Source organism: Pleurodeles waltl, chromosome 5 (assembly GCF_031143425.1).
Source record: "Pleurodeles waltl isolate 20211129_DDA chromosome 5, aPleWal1.hap1.20221129, whole genome shotgun sequence".
Lineage (NCBI taxonomy): Eukaryota > Metazoa > Chordata > Amphibia > Caudata > Salamandridae > Pleurodeles > Pleurodeles waltl.
In genome coordinates, this window is record NC_090444.1 from 1,430,888,496 (window position 1) to 1,430,913,891 (window position 25,396).

At 42.4% G+C, this 25,396-nt stretch overlaps 1 protein-coding gene across 1 annotated transcript in view; it reads right to left on the minus strand.

Annotated features, from left to right (window-relative positions):
• The window catches only part of COL19A1 (collagen type XIX alpha 1 chain), a 2,318,824-nt gene that overhangs the window by 1,869,003 nt on the left and 424,425 nt on the right, over window positions 1-25,396 (minus strand). The window contains exons 8-9 of the mRNA XM_069235722.1: window positions 23,386-23,511; window positions 21,526-21,588 (exon numbers count right to left, since the gene is read on the minus strand). Coding sequence (XP_069091823.1) covers window positions 21,526-21,588; window positions 23,386-23,511 — 189 coding nt within the window. The remainder of the gene's footprint in view (window positions 1-21,525; window positions 21,589-23,385; window positions 23,512-25,396) is intronic.

A 25,396-nucleotide genomic window follows, 5' to 3' on the forward strand; every position in this document is an offset into this window, starting at 1 on the left:
ATTCATAATTAGCATTTCTATAGTTACTGCAGTCAAAAAAGACCCAATATATTCTTAAGTGAGCTCCATATCAGAGCAAGAGTACGTCCAACACTACACATTGGCAACCACTGGTACTGCAAGAGCCTCTCATAGAAATTATTGGCAGCAGGGACTTAAAGTCAAATTCTATAGGATACAATAGTATAAAAAATGCATTTATTTTATGTTTCTAAAAATACATATAAATTGAGTCTAATGTCAAAAAATACATGTAACTTGGAAATAAATATTTTAGTTTAAAATGTGTAATTTCCGCTTTTAATTTAAAAATAAATGTTAATTTTTTACAAAATAATTAAATTTAATAAAAGGAATTCTACATATAACTTTTAATAACCTCCAATACATAATTAATATATTTATAAATGTTACTTTTGGTGAATTTAATATTGAATTCAAAATTGTCAATAGTACTGTAGCATGTGTTTTTCATTTGTCCTACTTTTGGAAAAAATACATAAAAATTATTTTACATTAACATTTGACATAAAAAGAGACTGTACTATATCATACTTTACCAAATGGAGGTCCCGGTCCCTGTAGAAGAGGTCTCCACCAAATATGCCAAAAGTCAAATACAGTTGTAAAGTCACTTCTAGCAGTAAGTTTACAGTAGTATATGGTGTTTTTAATGACTCCACTCCTATTTCATGGGTAAGTCTACATTTTTTAGTAACTTTATACATGTAAATGGTGAAAAGGCAAACGTAGTAGAGTTAAACAAAAGTATAAGAGTAAACGTACACCTGAATAATTACTCGCACCTAAGTTTACCTTTGTGAATAGGCCCCTAAAAATCAAGGAAAAAGCAGTGTAATACTCTAACTTGTAAATGAGGTCACAGCAAATTACCACTGTATAAGGTCCTAGCCAGGTAATATTACAATTGATAAATTCAATACTGGGATCAAACATGAATTACTAGATACGAAAAAGATTAAAGAAGGGCATTAGAGAAGTGCTCCTTTGAAAATCAGACAGAGAAGTCTAGTGATTGCACTGTTTCTGTATACAAATTACAGATCTTTGTGTTTACTAGGGAACCTGTTATTCATACAAAATATTCAAGACAGAACACAGGCCACCCAAAAGGTCAAGAGGAGCAGCATTTGAATGTATTGCCAAAAGGCAATGGGATAGCCTTGCTTAAGATAAAGCCCCTGGAGAGTCCACAAAAGTTTTCAAAGTCAGATGAATACAATACATAGTGCCAGATTTCACTACCTACTTGCTATGATAATTACTAAAGGCATGTGATGGATGTTCTGAGTTTGATAATATTTATTTTCAAGTACAATTTCTTTAGGTCTGGTGTGACAACGCAGTTGTTGTAAACCCTATTGTTGATACTGGATTGTTTAATAATGATGTGCATGACATTTTTATACACAAACAATACAGTTTTATACGCAAAGTCACATCACCACTATTGGATTCACCCGTCTTCAACTCTCCATCCACCCCAGCATGTAGGTATGTGGTCAGACATACTCTGAGACCCAGGCCTGAAAATGACTGACAGGTCACTGGTGGGGTAACAATTAGTTAGCAGCCAAACACACAGACAGGAGAACTTCGATCAGATCCCACTGATAGCCAGCAATGCTACAATGGTTAAAATTAAATTCTCCCCTCACTTTGACAACTAGCTAATTTCTGCACCCTACCAGAGTAGTGTTCTAAATAAATCTGGTACAGGTATTTCCCTCTCAGTTGAGAAGAAACAATTTGGCTGTGTGCCGGACGTCTTTGCTGAAAAAGAATTAAGCTATTGCCAGGGAATGGAATTCTTTGGGGTCTAGGAAGACAAGGCTGTTTCCCTTCCAGTAGTCTCATGATCTTGCAGTCATATGCAACCCCGAGTATGGCATCTTATAAAAAGCTACAGCCCGTCTTCCCAGAACTTGAAGACTTTAGCTCCTGTAATGCCATATATTTGTCAACCCTTACAATGGTGACTTCATCCTGGTAATTTGGATTGGAAGGAGGTTCACTTTATTTTTACCCCTCCCAATTGCCTTGACAACAGATGCCAGCAGCAGAAGTTGGAGCTGATTTTGAGAAACTCAAATGTCTGGGGATTTTATTCTCCAAAGGAGAGCCTAGGGCCCTCCAACTCGAAGGAGCAGGTGAACATTTCAGGCCTTGTAACATTTCAAGGGGGTTATTCAGGGCCAGGTGCTCTTTGTGAGGACAGACAATCAAGTGAATCACCAATGGGATCCTTGGAACCTTTGGTTAGCTTTTCTGGCCCACCACATCTTCCATTAGGCATTAGGCAGAGAAGAATCTCCTTCACCTGGCAACAGTTTACCTCCTGAGATACAAGAAACAACTAGTTGGCCAACAGAGGAAGGTCATTCCTGCCTCAGTGGCAATGACACTTAGACTGCTAGTGTCTCATAAGATTGTGACTTAGCTGTGACAACCATGGATAGATCTTTATGCTCCAGAGCCAACACTCTTTTGTCTAACAATTGCTCACTGATTCCATCTCTGAAGGGCTGAGTGACAGATGCCATATTGAATGCATTGCCTGATTATCTGCTATGTTCTTTCACTCCATCTCCTTTAATCCCCTGAGTTTTGAAAAAGGTGCCGGACGAGAAAGTCAGGATCCCATCATATTGGCATAGGCATCATAGTCATCCACTTCTAGTCCAGTTGATGTACTGTGCCTGCTCTGGATATTGTGCATCTCTGCGTCTTAATAACTATCCTGGTTCTTTCTCTATCTGCCCTCATGGGGTTTTGTTATTAAAAGGTTAGCTTTGGAAGCTGCAGGATGCTCTTCTGACATGGCTTGCTGCATCGAACTGTCTCAAAGGCCAGAAATCTTAAAGATTTATTTTAGACACTTGGAAATTGGTGAATCATGGTGTCTAACTGTTTGCAAGCCTCTTCCTTTGATCCAAATAAAACTTATGAATTCCTTCATTATGGGTTTTTACTAGGATTGGATACTTCCACTTTAAAAAAAAATCAACAGACAGTGACAAAGGCCTTTAGGGGATCAGACGTCCTACCCATAAACAAGTTAGCTTCCAGAGGAGGACAGATGTCCTACCCAAAAACGAGTTAGCTTCCAGATTGCTAAAGAGCTTTATCTTGAAGAACCTGTGGTTAATTTTACTGTCTGTTCCGGGGGTTCAATCTTGGTTATTCAGGCTCTTCAGGAGCCTCAGTTTGAACCCCTGCCATCAGAAAGTCTATAGTCCTTGTCAGCTAAGGTGTTGCTTTCAGTAGTGATTTGTTCAGGAAGGCAGACTGTGAGCTCTACTGTGTGAAGAACCATTTTTGATTTTTTTCTCCAGAAAAAAAGTATATTTAGGTCCTTCTCAGGTTTTTCTCCTTGTTTCCCTCTGGGTTCCACTGGACTGAAGATTTGGATTTCCAGTTTTTTCCTTTGTTCGAAGTGGAGGAACGTTTGTACCTGCTGGATGTCTGTAGGGGGCTCTCCATTGATATAGAGAGGCAGTTGTCCTCTCACAAGACAAAGTTTTTATTTGTTACTTTTGCTTTATCAGGGCAAGGAAAATGTCCATTCTTAGTGGCCTTAAAGTAAATATATCTGTTTTGGACTCTCTTATCTGGAGCCGTGCAAGACCACTCAACTTGAGGCATTGGTACTTTCTATTTACAAACATGGTGAGGAACTAGAGGGGATTATATGATCCAGGACACAGCCCCCAATCAGTATATGGCAATTAAAAAAGAGTTTGCTGTTCCCTTTAAAAGTTCTCAAAATTTGGGAGACCATCTAGTGCACACCAGACCTAGAAAACCACCGCCTCCTCAACGTCCTGTGATTACAGTCCTTTCAAAAATTAACAGCCACTATCCCTGAGGCGATTGTAATATTTGCCATCTTACAACTACAACTAAAGAGATTGACTTAGGCCTATCATACAAAGTGGGAACTATGGGAACCCATGAATAGCAATATTAATAACTGCATATATTTGATTCAGTGTCCTTATAATCTTCTCTACATAGTGATGACCTCTAGACCAGTGAAGACCAGGATTGATGAACATCGCAGCATGATCAGGTGCTGTCACATGTCTACCAAATTTACCAATCATTACCTCACCCTAATTCGTACACCCAATGATTTAAAATGGATCATTGTACAGAAATGACAAAGCAGACCAGGCATACAAAAATTACTTGATGACAGAACGATGGGTGTACAGACTTAAAACTGATACACACAGGTTGAATGACAAAGTATTGTGGATGACACTCTCACAGTGATGGATATGTGTGTTCAGTCAGCATCGTTTATACATCTGAATTGACTCATGTAACCAACTCATCATATATACGTTTGCACATATCAACAATATACCTAAGTTATTATTGTATGTGGAGTCAGTATCTCAGTCAGGTAGTATGAGCTGACTTCAATTTATCATCTACATACATGTGCATATGCACATATAGGGGGTTATTACAACTTTGGAGGAGGTGTTAATCCGTCTTAAAAGTGACGGTAAAGTGACGGATATACCACCAGCCTTATTACGAGTCCATTATATCCTATGGAACTCGTAATACGGCTGGTGGTATATCCGTCACATTTGGGACGGATTAACACCTCCTACAAAGTTGTAATAACCCCCATAATCTTTGACAACACCACATGTGGAGTGACCATTGTGAGATTAAAAGCCTGTCCCTTTGGAAATTAGTGCTGATACCTGGATAACACTACATTTGTATAAACGCTGAATACAACTCAATACCATTGGCGCAATCAGCACTGAGATACATAGTTCAGAACAGTCACGCACAATGACCCATCCTGGCTTAATCATTTTGTGTTAAGTTATTCTTTATTGCAGATTAATAAAAATCAAAGCAATTGTGCACCACAATACCTAAAAGTAACATATTATTAGCAAGTGAAACAACTTGGTCTAAAAAGGACATTATCTAAACTTCATTATGACAGTGAACGCTAAAAGGTGCAAAAAATGCACCATCTAAAAAAATCCCTTTTTGAAATTAGTGGAAACAACACAAGCTGAAAACAACTCACTAGTGCATTCTCAAACACGGAGTTGATGAATGTATACACAGTCACGGTTTGGGAGAACGTCTACTATAACCGCACACTAAAGTGCAAGGTAGAGCAGCAGACCAAATACATACTAGGTCACACAGTGGCAAATAGCAGGCTCTAAAAGACATATAGGGCCTAATCCTTTGCTACGTTAGGCTCGCTGTTTTCATTAAGCACCACTTTCTAACTTGCAATTGAAGCCATGCTGTCATGCATCTATCAATAATCATTAAACTGCCTTATAGAACATAGGCTTAAAGATTAGCTATAAATTAAAAATTTGCAATAATAGCAGCTGTAGTTGAACGCTGAGGTGTGAAAATGATGCAGAAGGCCTAAACCTATATTATGTTGAGTTCGCTATTTGCGTAAATGTAGGGCCCTGTGAAGAGATGGATGCAGTAAAGTTTCTCCTCTTGAACTTTCGAGCCGGGAGGAGACGGCCCGGGAAAGGGATAGGCATGAGGGGAAGGAAAGGGAGGGGTTAAAGGTAGTTTATAGGGTGGGGTGGGGATCGGCCAATTCCGCGCAGCCTGTCGGGCTGCACTGAGGTTGCAGATCCCTGGGTGAGTGAGAGTACAGGTAGGGAAATATGTTCAATGGCCGCGGCACAAATGGCGTGGCGGCCGTATGAGCTGCGCTTAGCGTCACAGGTGAAGCCGGCCTTAGCGGCCTCCTCAGGCCTGGTTTACTCGACCAGGCCTGGGTGGGGATGCAGCGCGGGGCGGGCAATACTACACACAGTGTAGCAGCGGCAGTTGCCGCCTGCCGCTTGCCAGCTGGGGGAGAAAAGACGGTCCGGGGGAGGGGACGCAGTGCGTCCACCCCTGGTGCAAAAAATAGCAGTTAGGGTGCTGGGGAGCCTGATATAGTGGAGAAGAAGATGGGGGCAGGGCAGGTGGAAGCTGACAACTTGACAGTGATTGCTCTGGTGAACAGACAGAGGGCCAGGGATCTCAGGGTGCAGCGCCTTTTGCGAAGATTCATGCTGTGTTGTTTGTCTTTGAATATCATATTTAAGGGTGCACACATTCCTGGGGTCAACAATTCTATCACAGATTCCCTGTCTCGTTTGCAGTGGCAGTGTTTCCGCGCATTGGCACTGGGCGCAGAAGAGCATAAGACTGCAGTCCCAGCAGACATTTGGGAGTGTGGGGGCGTGATGGTCATGAGACTCGTGGAGATGTCGCTAGCGGAATTCACTCTAAAGAGTTATCGTCTAGCATGTTTGGAATTTCAGGACTTTGAGGTGGTTGGAGGGCATTTCTGGTGGCAGGGTGTGCTTGTAGCACGAGTGGTGTGTTTTGTGATATTTCTGATTCACAAGGGTTTGTCGCCAACTATGACTTGGAGCAAGTTGGTGGGTGGGTCTTTTTAGGGGAAGTTGTTTTTTGGCAGGGTCCCTGTGAAGGATGACATTTTGAGGAAAATGTTGAAAGGTTGGGGTCGGGCAAGATCAGGGTCAGGTAGGGTGGTGCGTGGGGCTATTACATTTGACCCACTCATACAACTTTTGCATGTTTTGCCGGTTTGTTGTGTGGATGCATACGAGGTTGCACTTTTTCGTTTGTGTATGATATGGATGATGGGCTTTCCGAGTGCCTGAGTTGTTAGGTGTGGGAAACGATTGTGGAATACGAAGGGGGAAGTGCGGAGGCAGGGTGCGAGGCTTGGGCATCTGCTTGAGGCGGTCAAAAACAGGTCAGTTGGGAAGAGGGAAGTGGATATGGTTGGACAGAGGGGGTTAGAGGAAAGCATGTTCGGTACAAGAATGGTACTCTTTCAGGAAGCACAGAACTCAGCACAGAGGGGGTGTTTTCTGTTATAAGAATGGTAAGAAGCTTACGGATTTCCAGTTGTTGGCTGTGTTGAGGATGGCTTTGAGGCATATTGGAAGGCAGGTGGGTAATTTTGGAACTCACTCGTTCTGGATTGGTGCGGGCCAAATTGTGGCACTACTCCTGGAGAGTACATAGGGGCCTATTGTATTCAATGGCATGCCACCTTTTAACACCTGCTCTGAGCAGGCGTTAAAAGTGCCAAAAAAAGTGACAAAAGGAAATCACGGGGAACGCCCCTTTTTTCATTCATCATGCCTGGTGTAGGCATAATGTAGCACAAAGGGTTACAAAGTGGCGCAATGCATGCACTGTGCCACTTTGTAAATATGGCCCAGCGTTTTTTGGCCTTCTAACGCCATATTGGCATAAAAAAATAACATAAATGTGGCATTAGAATGACGGTAGGGACTCTTAAATATGCCCCTAAGTTTATATGGGCTCAGGCTGATTGCAATAGAAGCAGCTTTCTCAGTAGCAGTAAACATTTTGTTGTCCAACAAGTGAGCTGAATGTTATGCCCATTTAAAAGCACCAACACAGTAGGGCAGCAGGATCTAATCTGGAGTGCCCTCAGAACAGGGTATATCAGTTGCTGTCTCTATCGAGTGACCCTCGGCGAGATGCACTAAAATTGTAATATGCTTTCTTCTAGCAGACTACACAGGCGGCAGTAGGGGTCTGGCCAGGTTTGCTTCCAATCTGGAACTTGGTCCTTTGATGGGAATGCACCCATACAAAATAGAAAAAGGGAATGTTGGATGGGTGCAGAGATGTGATTAACAAGATATGGTTGTGGGCTCCAGGAGGTGTAGGACTAGAGAACTGTCCATCCATGCCTCTTACGGGCCAACTCAACTTTATCTTGGGTCCAAGTATACAATTTAGAGGCCTTATTGGTAATTTATTTAAATGAGGTAAAGTCGATTTTTGATTCACATGCTCTGGACAAATTGAACCCCTTCGCTGCCAGGCCTTTTCCCCTCAGGTGCCAGGCCTTTTTTGGCTATTTGGGGCAGTTTGCACTTAGGCCCTCATAACTTTTTGTCCACATAAGCTACCCATGCCAAATTTGCAACCCTTTTTTCCAAACTCCTAGGGATTCTAGAGGTATCCAGACTTTGTGGGTCCCCCTAAAGGAGACCAAGAAATTAGCCAAAATACAGCGAAAATGTTTTTTTTTTTTCAAAAAAATGGGGGAAAAGGCTGCAGAAGAAGGATTGTGGTTTTTTCCATGAAAATGGAATCAACAAAGGGTTTATGGTGCTAAAATCACCAGCTTCCCAGCTTTCAGGAACAGGCAGACTTGAATCAGAAAACCTACTTTTTCAGAACAATTTCGGCATTTTACTTGGACATACCCCATTTTTACTATTTATTGTGCTTTCAGCCTCCTTACAGTTAGTGACAGAAATGGGTGTGAAACTAATGCTGGATTCCAGAAAGATAAACATTTCTGAAAAGTAGACAAAATTCTGAATTCAGCAAGGGGTAATTTGTGTGGATCCTACAAGATTTTCATACAGGAAATAACAGCTGAAATAAAATAAATATTGAAAACAGCCATTTCCTTCAATGTTTTACTCTGTAACTTTTTCCTGCAATGTCAGATTTTTGAAAGCAATATACTGTTACGTCTGCTGGACTATTCAGGTTGCCGGGATATATAGGGCTTGTATGTTCATCAAGAACCCTACGTACCCAGAGCCAATAAATGAGCTGCACCTTGCAATAGGTTTTCATTCTATACCGGGCATACAGCAATTAATTTGCTGAAATATAAAGAGTGAAAAATAGGTATCAAGAAAACCTTTGTATTTTCACAATTGGCACAAGATAAGGTGTTGAGAAGCAGTGGTTATTTGTGCATCTCTGAATTCCGGGGTGCCCATACTAGCATGTGAATTACAGGGCATTTTTCAAATAGACGTCTTTTTTACACACTGTCTTACATTTAGAAGGAAAAAAATGTAGAGATAGACAAGGGGTAATAAAACTTGTTTTGCTATTCTGTGTTCCCCATGTCTCCCGATACAAATGGTACCTCACTTGCGTCGGTAGGCCGAATGCTTGAGACAGGAAACGCAACATGGACACATCACATTTTTACATTGAAATCTGATGTTTTTTTTGCAAAGTGCGCAACTGTAGGTTTTGACCTCTAGCTCAGCTGGCACCTTAGGAAACCTACCAACCCTGCGCATTTTTTAAAACTAGACACCGAGGGGTTACTTGTGAGGCTCTCACCAGGTTCTGTTGCCCAGAATTCTTTGCAAACCTCAAAATTTGGCCAAAAAAACACTTTTCCCTCACATTACTGTGACATAAAGTTCTGGAATCTGAGAGGAGACACAAATTTCCTTCCACCCAGCGTTCCCCCAAGTTTCCCTGTAAACATGGTACCTCACTTGTGTGTGTAGGCCTAGTGCCTGTGAAAGGAAATACCCCAAAACACTATCTGGACACATCAAAATCATCAAATACAAAACTATCTGTTTTTGCTGGGGCACCTGCGTGTTTGGTCCTGGGCTCAGCAGCGAAGCCTACCAATCCAGGACATTTCTGAAAACTAGGCACCCGAGGGAGTCCAGGGAGGTATGACTTGCGTGGTTCCCCCAATGTTTTCTTACCCAGAATCCTCAGCAAACCTCAAATTTAGCTAAAAAAACATATTTTTCCCACATTTCTGTGTGGGATCACCACACCCGGACACATTTCCTACCACCCAACATTCCCCCCCCCCCACTCTCCTGGTAAAAATGATACCTCGCTTGTGTAGGTGGGCCAAGAGGCTGTGACAGGGAAGAGCCAAAAACATGTAAAAATTGAGGGGAAACCAAACCGGGTCCAAAAGGGCAGTTTGAAAAAAAAAAAATTATACTGACAAGTGCTGCAGAATTTTTGTCGGTATAGATGAGACAATGCTGGGTATAGGAATTTTGTGAATTCCTGCAGATTCCGGAAGGTTCCATCACAAAAATGTGGGAAAAATGTGTGATTTCCAGCAAAGTTTGAGGTTTGCAGGGCATTGTGGGAAGAAAATGGTGCTAGGTGCATGTGAAGCACACCTTCCTGGAATCATCCAGATGTTTTTTTTCAGATGTTTCTAGGTCTTGTGGATTTTTCTACATGGCAGCGTCCCAAAGTCCAAAAAGTGCAGCCCTCACCATTCACAGTGGAAAGATTTTGAGAGTTAGCCAAACTCTCATGGCCCAAATGTAAAACCAAACCACAAAATAATCAAATGTTCTTTTGCTTGCTGTGGATAAGATGTTTTAGTGTGCGGGGGAGAGCTGAAAGACTGTTAACCCCTTCAGTTAGGGTGGGGGCATAACCATGCCCATACTGGTTGATAGCCACCACCCCACTATTTTTCAACTTTGGCCCCATTTATTTGGGGTGGGGGTATGGCCACAGCCCCATCCTCTAATTTTGGAAATAAAATTTCCCCTGGTCTCTGGTGGGCTTTCTGCCCCTCTTGGGGACAGATAGGCATCCCAAAAATAGGCCGATCTGTCCCCAAGGAGGGCAGATATGGCCAACAGTAGTGTGCCCTCACGGGAGTGACCCTTGCCCAAGGGGCTGCCCCCCCAAAACAGTGCAGATCGGCCTAATAGAAATAGGCCGATCTGCACCCAAAGGGAGCAGAAATGGCCTAAAATAAATCCCCCCCCCCCCAGGGGAGTGATCCTTGCCTAAGTGGTCACTCCCCTTGCGTGAAATTGGTGCAAAACAAAATCTCTGGTGCCCAGTGGTTTCTGCCCCCAATGGGGGCAAATCGGCCTAGGAAAAATAGGGGGCGCTCTCCACATATAAAACATTCAAATAAACAACAAAACAAAATCCCTGGTGTAGAAGGTTTTCTGCCCCCAAGGGGGAGGGGGCAGAAATGACCTACAACAAATTTGCCCCCCAGGGGAGCCACCCTTGCCGAAGGAGTCGCTCCCCACATATAAAAAAAAGTAAACATAAAAAAATATATATCCCTGGTGTCTAGGTGTTTCCGCCCCCGGGGGGCAGATCGGCCTATTTTTATTAGGCCAATGTGCTCCCAACGGGGCAGAAACCACTAGACACCAGGGAGTTTTGTTTTTTATTTATGTTTATACACAAGGGGAGCGGCCGCTTGGGCAAGGGCCACTCCTCAGGTGGGCAAAATATTTGTATTTTATTTCTGATCTTGCAGAAAGCATTCACTGAGCCAATAAAGGCCAATGTTCGCTAAGGCTGCAGCACATGCTTTTCCGAATTGGTTGACTCTAGAATAGGTTGTTAATACTGGTGGGATTTTTTGAGTAGGACCCATTAAGAAAATTTGGCTTAATTGGGTGTCTGTTTGCAATAAGAGTATGTCGAAATCCTGTGACAAGACCAGGTATGCCTGGGGAAAACTATAATGTAAGGATTTAAGGATTGCTGTTAAAGATTCTAGCCTCCCCGTTTTGCTTTTCTCATTCTGGTGGAAGTATACATTGCAAATTAAAAGACTAAAGACACTATCTACTGTTGGTGATGGTGGTGCAGAATGTTGTAGTTATTATCAGGGGAGGGCGCACAAACATGCACATCTTAGGAGGTAAAGAGAAGGTCGAAGTAGCAAAAGAAGATCGAAAAGTTGTGGATCCCAGTGACGAGCCCTTCAGGTGACATCATTGTCCTAAATGCCTATGGCATGATAGAAAATGCACATGCATAATGCTTCGTATGAGCAATCGAATTCTGAACACACTGGTGACCCGAATATTTATTAAGTTATCTAGTCAATTAAATTGCAGGTGGGAAAACTAAGCCAGGCCAGAGCCCGTGGTCCCCAGGGCTTCAAATTGGTAAACAGTGGTAGACTAGTGCTCAACAATGAGTTTGAAGCTCTGAGATCAACTTGGGCCTCCTGGCTGGAGAAATGGGCTTGCTGAGGAAGATCGTGCACAGGGTCCAAGACATCTGTTGCTCAGTAGCACGTCTCACCCGCCTCACTCGCACGGCCTCGCATGGCCTGCAGCCACAGCCCGCAGCCTCACCTCACCTTGTCTCCACGTTCTTGCTGTCTGCCTTTGGCTCAGCACTCCGCGATCCATGCTCCTCATTCCCCACTCTTCCCCTTGTCTGTATAGCATGCTGACGCAACAGGGAAGATCATTTTGTGTTTAAAGACCATGTATACTTTTTGTCGCTCCACTCAGTAAGGAGGAAAAATGAGGCATCGTTTTGACATAGTTCACATCTTTATTGAGGCGTTAAAGCAACATGGCATGCCTTTTTTTTTTAGAAAATACATAACATACTACTAGGGACAATATGCCATTCCTTCCCTTTGGCCTCCTATATCGTTGGCTCATAACAATTCAGCATGCCTCTCTCTTTGGAACAATGGTATATGATATTCTTCCAGTAATATGGGTAATGAGATCACACCAACTAACAAGGAGGAGGCATCACCATCATCAACAAAGAAACAATCCACTACACCACCACCGAAGACGTCACCACACTGATATGGAACACCTCAATTTCCAACTACACACTGATGACAAAACAACCATCACCCTCACCTACAGACCCCCAAGACCACGCACAGGCCTCAACAACGCCATCACAGACTTCATGGCCCCACTTGCCATCAAGTCAAAGAAATACATTTTCCTTGGAGACCTCAGTTCCACCTGGATGACTCTACAGACACTGACTCCATCAACCTCCTGGAATGAATGAACAGCACTGGCCTCACCCAGCTGGTTATAGCACACAACGTAGCTGCAAACAACTGGAGAGAAGATGACCGACCAACAAAGACGCTACAGACTAAGCCACGTTCAAATCAGCCCTCAATCACTACCACCAACGACTCAATGATGCAAAAAATGATGCCCTTGCAAACCACACAGAATCAAGTGCCAACCACATCAAGGAACTCTTCAATATCTTCACAGAGTTTGCCTGCTCAACAGCCACCAAGAACACGATTCCTCCATTTCCAGGAACTATGAAACGTCCTAGCAAATCACTTCCACGGCAACATATCCACAATCTAGAGGAACTTAGAGCCCCGACCCACCGACCTCCTCAGCCTCCTCTCCCAAAAGGAAGCCTCTTCCACCCAGCAACTCACCACATGGGAGCAGCTCATGACACCGATCACCACAGACCTCATGAGCTCCATTCACTCAGGAGCACCTATTTCTCCCACAGCCTCTTAAACCTAGGAAGCAATGAAATCAACCCCAACTCAATACCATCCTCAACACATCCATCGCCACAGCCACCTTCCCCTACGCATGGAAACATCAAGAAATCAGACTCCTCCTCAAGAAACCCTCCGCTGGCCCGGACAAACTCCAGAACTACCACCTCATCAATGTTCCAATTCCCCACCAAACTCATGGCGAAGGCCTTCAATAAACAGCTCACTGAACACCTAGACAAAAACAACCTGCTGGACACCTCCCGATCCGGTTTCCACACCAATGACTGCACCCGCACAGAGGCTGCCCTGATCGCCACCACAAACAACATCTACACCCTTCTTAACAGGGGAGAATCAGTAGCCCTGATCATTATCGACCTCTCTGCAGCTTTCAACACTGTATCACATGCATCAAGAGACTGCACCGGATCGGGATCAGGGGAGATGAAAGATGTCACGGACTGGATGAAGGACAATTGTTTGAAGCTCAACACTGTAAAGACTGAAGTGCTGATCTTTGGCAACCACACCTCCCTCTGGAGCGTCACTTGGTGGCCCACCAAGCTCTGACCCATTCCCACATGAAAAAACCATGCCCACAACCTCGGCATCACCCTTCACAGCAAACTCAACATGCAACAACAGACCAACACAGTCTCAGCCACCTGTTTCCACACTCTCAACTGGCTTCAAAGAATCTTCAAATGGCTCACCTTCAGCACAAGAAAAACAGTCATAGAAGCCTTAATCACCAGCCGACTAGACTACAGTAACTCACTATTTGCGGGAACCTCCACCGGACACATGAGAAGGCTCCAGACAAAACAGAACTCAGCGGCCAGATTGATACTCAACCTCCTCGTATGGACCCATATCACCCAACTCCTGGGAAACCTCCACTGGCTGCCAGTCCAGAAAAGATGTCAATTCAAGTTACTGACACATGCCCATAAAGCCCTTCATGACCAAGGACCAGCATATATAAATCACTGCCTGATCTTCCACCAACCATCCAGAAACCTTTGCGCCTCTCCCTCGCCCTAGCAAAGACACTGCACATCTGCCACAGCCACAGCGGAGGCTGCATGTTCTCCCTCCTTGCTGCCAGATCCTGGAGTGCCCTACCCCTCCGAACATTACCCTTGCTGACAGACTTCAGGAAGAAACTCAGGACCTGGCTCTTTGATTAAGACCAGCAACCAAGTGCCTGGATACCTTCAAGGGTGATAAAAACTGATTGATTAATTGATTGATACGATGGCCAGGTCTATTTCATTTCAAATAGTAACACACTTCTCTTTGGCAACCACCAGTGTAGTGTCATAACAAATCAGCAGCCCCCCTTTTTAAAGACATTATACAACATGAATCCAGTAATTTAGGACACACTGCCCTTGTTTATCTGCATTAACAATATTAATCTGTTATCTATTTTAATGTTCTCCAGACACAGAGTATCATATTTACACTCCAAAGCCCAGTCTAGATTAACTGCTGGTGGTCACCTGCAACACATTCCACACTGCATGTTTCTACCACCCAAGATGGCAACCAGCATCTACACGCCCTGGACGCACCTGGATATGTCTGCATGACCCCTCTATCAATTATGTTAATCTGTGGTCTATGAAAAACCAAACGCTCCTTTAAAGGCTCGCAAGTTATTGCCTTATTTAAGTGCAAGTTCTGAGAAAATGCCGTCAGACGTCATCAATAAAATTTAGTAAAAGCAACTTCATTAGTCACAACATAACCTGCAGACACTGAGCTCCCTCCTACCTTCTCTCAGTAACTGAAAGAGGTGATGGGCAGGTGGGAGGTGAGAGCACGCTTTGTTTCCTTTCATATCCAAAACACTGTAAGGACTGAGAGAAACACTCAAAGAAAAAAAGAAAATCCTGTCAGCTTTGGCTCCAATTGTGATATTCAAGGCTATAATGTTTCCAAATTTGCAACAGCACGGTCAGCCTGATTACCTGTAACTGGTACTTACACATAGAAAATAAAAAGGTGACATTTTAACAGCAATACAAACATCTTGTTTCTTTCTTATTAAATAAACTCTGCAGTAACAACTGCTGCAAACACCTTTGGCTGTCATTTTAATTTGATATTTTTACAGTAAATTGCTGAAGCACACATTTAGGGGTAAGCGCAAAATGGCAAAAGGAACCTATGAAAGCAGTCTGCCTATATCAGACCAGCCAACCTGTTAAATTTCACCATTGTGAGGAGGGGGTGGAGCTTTGAAGAGACCAGGGTCTCTTGCCAAGAGCTACCTAAGAGGCACTCTGCCCTACACCAAGCCCACCCCCTCACTACATCCCCAGAAAACAAACAGTCGCTCAGGTTTGTTGATGTCCTGCGGTGTTTTCAGAACTCCTATTGTACATCGGCTACTTACAGACACAAAAGGTGAGCTGGAAACCCACTACATGCAGGTGTTTTCAGTGTGTCTTGTCTGTCATCATGTGATTTCAGATCCTCACCATGTGACTGTATGAATAGATTCAGAACTGTGTGACACACGGTGGCACTATGTGAGTTGGCAGGTCTCCTTTATGCACATACTCTGAGTACCTGTACTAGTTTTGCGGAAGCTGGAGAAGCTACAGCTCAGAACAGGGAGGGTTGAATGCCTCTTTGGCCTCCATTCTTAACTAACTGGAGCAACTCCAAGCCATCCATTAACTGGAGTTACTTACAGATTGTGATTACAATATATATGAGAAAATTGCACTGCTCCTGTTTCCCATCAAGACACTTCATCAGTTAAAACCCAGTGGAATGTCTCTGTAGGAAACTGGCAAAAACGGGAACTGCTGCAGAAATCTAGTGAGGAAACACTATTCCTGCAGTGAGTCCTCATACCTTAGGAAGTGGTCAGGGTCTCACTAAGAACATCACAATATTCCTACCGTTTTCGCTAGAAGTGTTGACATGGATTAATGTAGGGCCTGCAACACCACCAAAATAACCATGCTGTAGTTCAGAATGTGAATGAGCAAGAGATGCCTTTACGTTTTGAGTTCTTGTCACCTTTACTGTGATTCAAAGACAGAGGTCACATGTCAGGTAATATCTTCTGAAAAATTGCTACTTTTGTGTTTACTTTTCTTTCTCTGACTGGAAAGTAAGTTGTTTTTTTTTTTATTGAACTATGTGACAATCCTGTTTGGGTACAGCAAGGGTGAGTAAAGGCTGCAGGATGTCATTTTTCTGACACAAAACAAAATTTAAATACCTGCAAATGAACAGTTCCGACAGGGGAGGCAGGTGGGGAGTCTTGTGTGTGTGTGAAGGGGTGTGTGCATGAATGTGTGAGTGTGTGCGTGAATGCGTGGTGCGTGTCTGCGAGTGTGCATGTATGGGGGTGGGGATTGGAAGGATGGAGCGTGGATGGAGGGGTTGGGGGGGGCGTCTGTAGAGTGTTGGGGGGGTGGGTGGTCCACCTACCAGTGACAGGGGAAGAATTCCCTGTCACTGCTAGGGCCTACCGCCATGGTTTTCGTAGCATTAAGAACGCCACGAAAACCAAGACGGTATACAGGGTCAAAATGCCACGTGGACGGTACATTAGCGGCCACCGGGCTGGAGATTGTTATCTCCGGCGGCTGCTACCGCCATGGCAGTCAGTGTGGCTTTATCCGGTCATAATGACCCCTTTTATGTCTGTGGGAATTTACTGACCATTTCAATGGAAAGTGTTTTTGCCAAGTGTGCTACAACACAGCGCTTAAGTAATATATTTGAAAATTTGTGCTCTAAAATGCACCACTATCTAACTCCCATTACCACTCTCCTGCTGAATACGTTAGCAACACTTTTTCTTTGTATGCCCTTGGGTGTTTTACAATACCTATGACTTCAGTGCTGTAAGATTAATGGCAAAGCTCTCACTCCAAAAATTGTTACAGCACCACTGAATTCACATCCTGGAATTACTGAGACCCACGTCTTTAGTAATTCTGGGCATGACAATACTGAGGTGGTATTGTCAGTGGAGCTACCGTGAAGGTCTCTGTGTTCCGTGCTGTTCTCCAGCTCATGCAAATATTTATAGATTCACTACGAGTGTCCAAGATTGTTTGTTCAGTGAAAACGACGCAATTACAGTATGGAACAGGCATACAGCTCAGTTGTGGGTCTGACCATACGGTCATGTTAGGGCCACCGGATTCCACACATTTGTATTCATTTTAGGTTTAACCATAAAACCTGTGTGGCTGATTTTGCTTTATTTGCTTCAGATGAATCAAAAACTGTGTGGCTTTATTAACAGCAACATACCTGTGTTAACTGCACTAAGATATTACCAAAATGAGGTGGTAACAGTGTATGCCTCATTTTACAGTGCACAATGCTACATCGGGAGATGAGTCTAAGCACAATCGCTATTGCACTGTGGTGTTGCCTTCGGGTTTGGCACACACCCTAAATAAAGGTAATATCCATTCTTGTTCACATCAGGACAATGTGTTGTAATCTTTTTAGAATACCATTTTCATATAGCTAATGTTCTTCTTGCTCGTCTTTTGATAAACCTAACCGTGCCCTTTATACTGCAAGTAATAGCATTTTAAGTGAGCATGCCATATGATTTTTCCTGTTAATAAAGAGTTCTCAACTATACAAACTACAAATAATAAAAACTGACGTTCAGAATTACTTGCATATCAGTTACAAACAGGTTTAACTTCAGTTCTTAGAGAATCCTAAATGCGAATCCAAAACAAACACCCTATAGATTAGAAGGAAACCTAACAGCACTTTACATCTGTCATTTTATTGAAACTTTGGAGAGTGGAAAATACTGCAGAAGACAGAAAGAGAGAGAGCACACATGAAGCATTGAAGTTCACGTTTCACAAATACAATACTCATGACTTGTACAGACATCACTTTTTTGAGCCTCATCTGGAAGCACACACATTCAGACTTACTCGTAGAAAGTATTTCCATGAATCTTCCAACAACTCCCTCTGGACCCTCTACCATAAGGAAGACGTGTGTAAGATGCTTACTAACAGATGCTAATGACAGTGCCGTCCGATGTAGGAATGCCTTCACATTTCCCACCTCCCAAAATTAATCCTTCACCCTCTATTAAAACGTTCAAGATGCTTCCTCGTTCTCAAGCTTTCGTTCATCCAAACTACTGAGGAGATTCAGTAATCATCCAGTAGCTTTAATGAAAATATATTTATACAAGATATTCACTTTTGGATAGTGATGTTAAATATATCGACAGAGATATTTTTTTTAACATTAGACCTGTGCTGTTTGTTTCACAGTGTAGGTTTGACATCGTAAGCCTATTTATAATATATTTTAATATATATTTTATAAGAGAGTACATGTATTGTTTACTAAGTGTCTGATCCATGCCACTTGGCTCTGCAGGTTGAGGAACAACGTTTGGGCTTTCTCTGATAGGAGACGTTTTTATTCGCCACCTGAAAGACACAGGGCTTGATGCAGTTTGGTGGATGGGGTTACTCCTTCACAAACGTGACAGATATCCCAACCGCTGTATTACAATTACATAATATCCTGTCCGGGATATGTGAGGGAGCAACTTGTTTGCCAAACTCTAAGGCCCATAATCTTTAGCTTTAGTTTTTGAAGGGCTTTCAGGGCTTGGATTGTTGTGCTCGATCTCATCGCACAAATCTTCTCTGCGACAGGCACATTGCTCTTTTAGTAGAGGCAGGACCCTTAGCTCTCTGGTGCTTTTTTCCATCAATGTTTGCCAGGGAGATTCCTCAATTCCGACTTTACATCTTCGTTAGCTCAGTAACTACCCTACAGTCTATTACCTCTTTCTGCTTATCAGACATTACCTTCAGTGTCATATGGTCGGTCATTCTCTATCATTCAGAGAATTTACCAAATCCTTAACTCAGCAAAGATTTGCTTCAAGGGAGTCAATCCTCCTGTTTATTTGTATCTATCCTACCAGAATTTTTAGTGGCTATGCTGGCTGCCATGATTGCTGGTATACTTTATCAACTTTTCATTAGATTGTAGGGTTTTGAGGCAGGCCAACCTTCCTTATTTGTTTAGGGATTTAGACATTAATTTTGAGTACAGTTGAAAAGTTCAGATTCCAAAAGGTTCTCTACTTTATGCTCAAAGGCAGCACTGAGAGGAGGGGCACACTTCATACTGCAGTTTGCTAGTTCCAGAACTTTGCAAACTTGTATTACTTAAAGTGAGCACTAGTAGTGCCAATTTTACACAGGTTCCTGCTTCTGTTTTGGGCTGACGTGGCTTAAATAGCTATTTTATCACACTCAACAGTGGTTGTTTCCATAATATTGTAAAAGCAAATGCTGCATTTTACGCGAAATATAGTGATATTTGTTAATGGTTTTAAAGTAGACATTGGACATAACACAGTAAACTAGAAAAGTAAAATAAAACACATATAACACATAGAGCACGTCTCAACAAAACAGTCAAAACATGCATGCAGTACAACTACCACAGCACAAAAACATCACTTTGCAATAGCGCCACAGATTAGCACAAAAACAACACAACGCGCCATCCCTATAATAAAACTTCAAACAACAAACATGCACAAAGATTTTGCTACACATAACCACCTTCAGAAATCGGCATTCATAATAGAATGGTAAAAGGTGTTCAATCACTACCTTACTTATCACAAGAGACACCAGTTAGCGCCAGTCATAAATGTTTTGTGATCTGGGCCTTCATTTTTGTCTCAATTACAGACAGCTTTAGCTATCTGATGGCAGATATTTAATTTCCAATACACAACATAGAGCGGGATTTGGGTAAATCCTTTTCTCATGACTGGATGCCACTGTTCTCTGTTTCAGTTGTCTGCTTTTTAGTCAATGTTTTATCTTAGTAATCTTGTGTTTTTCTCACACAGGACTATTTCGCCCTCACTATCTTCTGACAGAATGATTAGTATCCTTACACCGTAGACTTGAGAGGACTCTTTATTTTGTATTCAGAGCTCCTTAAGAGAGCGAGTGTTCCCTTGACGTCTCTTTGTTTTTTTCCCTCTGATTTCCCCATGCTCTCTTGCACTCCCCTTGCTCTCTAATGTTCTCTTCCTCGACCCCTATGTGACTGCCAAACCCATGCCCCTTGTTACGTTTCATTTCTTTTTTATAACTGCCTGACAGCTGAAAAGTGTTGTTGGGAAGCTTGCTTCCTTTATTGCACACGTTCTAAGATGGCTGTCCTCTGTGTTATAGCAGTAAATTAACAATGGTCATTATGCATCAGGATGGATGCATGCGGGCGAGTCAAGATGCATGTTTGAGCATTAGTGGCCCCCTATGAATTGGTTTCCTTTAAAAGAAAACCCATTACAGATTGCTGGACATGCGCCTTTAAAAGCCAATACTTATTGCCTTTGCTATTTTGTGTTATATTTCTATCTAACAATATACAATGGAGTTTAATGATTATTTATTGTAAAGAATGGAAATCGGCTATTAAGAGCCATTTTGGTGTTGGTGACATACGAGGGCACCTGGCATGGATCTTTGTATCTCTACATAGTAAAGTAACATTTGTATAGAGCGCCCAAATGCCGAGGCGTCTTAGCGCTAGTGATACCGTGCTACAGGGTCATGAAATTATTTGGTTTTATGCAACATCATGGTTAGTACAATTGGGTACATTCTTCTACTTTTAACTTTTAAAAGTGGTGACGTATGCATTCGTGACACCCAGCAGTTATTTTCGTAACGTGAATTTGATAGCCTTACCAAGTGTAGAGGCATGCCTAGTTGCTAGCACTTGTAAACTGAAACACGTAAGGTTCAACTGCCCAGGACTATATTGGTTATCATGCCAATAAAGAATGGAATTCAAAGTACTTGTGTTACGCTGCACCAACAACGCTCATTAGGGGACACAGTTAGAATTAAGCCATTAAAATGAACAGCGCCTAGTGTGATACAGTGGGAGAGTACAGCGAAGCGCAGTGTCACCGACCTAAAAGCCTACTAGTGACTAGAAGAAAGCGAAGGAGGCCCGGAGTGATTGTCTGGAGGACCAAAGCGAGATACTTCGCTACATTTCAGCATAGTGCTGAGATCCGGAAAGTGAGCAGGAGGAACATTCCACAGAAGGATCATCAGTCATCTCAGACCCTCTCACGTCCAAATGTTATCATCCCTCAGACAGTCCCCATTCTGCAATGATTCCCGCTGCCGTCATTTAGAGTTCCCACCTGGATTTCTGCTTCAATTACGAGAAAGGAATTAAGATAATCCTAGGAAACATACACTACAGCCTTCGCAAACATTGCGACTTTGTTCGGAGCCTGGGGAACAATTGTCAACTCAGAGTTTTATCATAAACCGTCTGGAAAAAACACTGCAAAATGCGATGCTGTGGCTTACCTTTTCTCCCAGGTCCCCTTTAAGCCCTGGCAATCCCGCCAGACCTGGGACTCCTGGATCGCCCTGTGGAACACACACAAAATTGTGAATTTATTTTATATCCCTACTCCCATAAGAATAAACTCATGCAGAATCCCAAATCAAAGCAGTCACCAATAGGAGCTATAATGATAAATGAAAGTAGTTCCATAAGTACTCTGACGTAAATGAATCATGCTGCCTATTATCAGAATAATCATTTGGAGTCATGACGTTATAAAGCTACAGGTTTCGACACATTTAATTGTACTAACTGAAAATAAAATGCCATTATAAAACAATAAATACGTATCGAAAGCCCTACAGACTTCTTCATCAGTGTCATAGCCATAACACATTTATAAGATTATATGCTTTGGCGAGACTAGAGTTATTTGTCATAAAAGGAACTAAGGGCCAGATGTAGCAAACTTCCAAATTGCGAGTTGCAATTTGCGAGTCCCAACGACTCGCAAATTGCAACTCGCAATTTGGAATGCTGAAAGGTGTCTCAGCCACCTTCTGCGAGTCGCTATGGGGTCGCAAAGACCCACCTCATTAATATTAATGAGGTGGGTCGCAATTTGCGACCCCATAGCGATTCAGGGCACTCACGGGGATGGTGGCCTGCTGGAGACAGCAGACCACCATGTCCGTGACTGCTTTTAAATAAAGCAGTTTTTTTTTTTCAAAGAGCAACCCGTTTTCCTTAAAGGAAAACGAGCTGCACTTTGAAAAAAACTGAAACCTTTAGTTTCGGTATTTTTCAGGGCAGGTAGTGGTTCATTTGCGACTTGCTAAACCCTTGCTACATCTGGCCCTAAGTATGCCTGTCATTCATTATACTAATATTGCAAGTCACAGAGGAGTTCTCTCCGCATACAGAGGAACAAGGCCAAAGGCTGAGTTCTTCTAGAAGAGCATTAAACTCTGCAGTGAGTGGCAATATCCTATAATGTACTTCACAGTTTATTTTATACCCTTTAAGACATGGTCACACCATCATCCTTCAAAAAATCATTTAAATACTTGATGGCTTGCTCTTTAATGTTAATTACAAATAAGAATAAACGAAGAATCCGTAGTGCAAAATTAAACACACAGAATAACAGTTAGAACATTTTGTTAAAATATATTAGAATCAGATTAGTGTAAATCGGGGTAGAAGAAATGCTGTGTCTCAGATTGTGCAGAAACAGAGAAGCCGAGATTCTATCTTTCCTGCAATGACCTATTTTGTGAAAAAATAAATGTTACCATAAATATCTCCTCTCTGCTGATCACTTTTTCTTTTTAGAAAAAAAAAATCAGAATGCAGGAAAAGCTAGTCCCTGTTTTATTTCTTTGAACTGCAGCTTTAATTATGCTCAGTGGACTGTCTTTCATCCTGGCTTCTCTCTCTGGCAGCAGGCAATGTGGCATGGAACTCAATTGCAATAACTTATTTCAATTTATCAGCTATGTCCTTTCTTTATTGCAGGTGACTAGAGATGTCACAACTGTACTGAAATAATTAAATTAGAGGTAGCTTTTCATACAGGGATTGCAAGCCCCAAGGTATTATATTGGTATAAAGCATTTGCATGGAATTAGTGAGGTTTGTAGACAAACAGGACGGGAGCATTGCTATGCCAAATATAGGCCTACCAGGGTCGCGATAAAAGCATTTTTGAGACATGAGCAATTGCTGAATTTTGCTTCAACAGCCTTCATGAAAACTTGTTTTACTATATTTGGTACCTAGGGCAGAATACCATGAAAAAGGTTAATTTAGAATCTGTGAGCCGCACTGAGTTAATGCCTAATATTAAAAAGGAAGACTGAGTCCTGTCTCCTGCTTACCTTGTTCGGCAAGCACTGACATTTTTCTCTAGGTTCCTGGTCTGCAGAGAGGTAGGCGTACATTTTGTTTCCAAGAGCAGGCACAGATGATGAGGCAGTGCTCCTAAAGCTTTCATCGGGTGGGCACTAGAAAAAATGTACACATGGTTAAGACAGTGTGATACAGCAGGAACAATAAATGATTGTAGTTTAAAAAAATCTTGTGCCAAAAATCTGACCCTTGTGTTGTACTGCACCATGCCACCCACAATATTTTCCAGTTCCTTTCACTCTAAAGTGGTGATATTGTGAGTCAAAACATGAGCCTATACAATTGATTAAAACATTTAATTATTACTATATTTATGATAATATGTTTATATATATATAAATATATACATGTGTGTGTGTGTATATATATTTGCTTAAAAAGGCAAAGGTTACAGGGACGTTTAACCAGAGAAGTTTAGCAGTCATAGGTAGAGTTCTTTCAAGTAACTGTAACTCGTGACCTACAATAACTATAACTTGCACCCCCACCATTCAGTTTTTTCATCGATAATTTAACTTCTCTTTCATTGATATTTTTATTGATATTATAAAAGTTATCATGAGTGCTGTAATATCTGAGGTAATTAGCAATGCCTGGCAAGGGTGCAAGTTATAGCTGCCCTAGGTCGCGAGTTATAGTTACTTGAAATAACTATAACTGTTGAATTTCTCTGGTTTTGTGCAAGTAAATTCAGAACCTAACTATAACGTCACTGTAACCTTTGGTGTTTTAAGTGAATTTCTAATGTTTTTTAAATTCTGTTTTCTAACTATAACATCCCTGTAACCTTTTGTTTTTTTAATGAATGTCTATCATTTTTTTACTGTAAAGTACTTTTCATCTCTGACTGTGAGAATAGGTGTGAGAGGGTGTCTTTGAGTGTGGGGGTAGCTGTGAGAGTGTCTGTCTGGGCGTGAGAGTGGGTGTGAGAGGGTCTATGTAAGTGTGAAAGTGGGTGTGAGATTGTCTGATGAAAAAAGATGAAAGATGCTTTCACATCCACAAAGGATTTCAGATTGTTTTTCAACACAGAATTGCAGAATAAACACACTTGCTTTGCGTTCACCAAGCCCAGGAGGAAGGATCATTTGTCCTTCCCAGAAGTGGAGCCTCAACTGGGGCACCTGCTATATTTATGTATGTAAGTGCTTCCTATTGAGGTTTCATTCCTATGGATCACCTCTTGTGATAGCTCCTAAACCCAAGCAAGCTGAAGCCATCAGACTGTGCATTGACATGCCGCTCCTGAACAAGGCAATACTCAGGGAGTGGTAATCACCTCCACAGTTGACAACATAGTGGCTGACCTCAATGGTGTCAGGTGGTTTTCAAAGTGGCCTACCACCATCTTGAGCTCAAACAGACTAGCTGATAAATAACCACCTTCTCAACACATGTGGGACTTCGCATGTACAGACTCCTGAACTTCGGTCCTGGCTTGGCAGTGCGGGCTGGACTGTTCCCATGAGGAACAGGATCAAGACTGATTTGCATATGGCTGGGTCCAACATGGGGTGGCGTGTTGAGCAAAAAAATGATGGATTAAACCCAAATCTTTGTGACTTGGATGAATGTTTGATTTGCTCTGCATTCCGTCCATCATCTGTTCTTTTTGAACTTCTCGATATCATCAGCATCAGAGGTGTTTCAGGATGTCATCAGGGAAATACCCTGTGGTCCGGTCAAAGTACTGAACTCTAGCGATGATGTTTTGATATACTCTGACACCCTGGAAAATCATCACATGTGGCTAAGGGCTACCCTCAAATGCTTAGTGGACTGTGGGCTAACACTGCACAAGCAAATGTCCTTATTTTACATAAACCCAGTTGAGTTTTTGGGATACAACTTCTCAAGTAAAGGATTACAGGTGGCCCTGAAGGAAATGGAAGCCATCCAAACTGCAGCTGTCCCACAAAATGCATTGAAAGTGAGAACCTTCCTTAGCATAACCAACCACAGTGGGCGGTTCATCTCTGG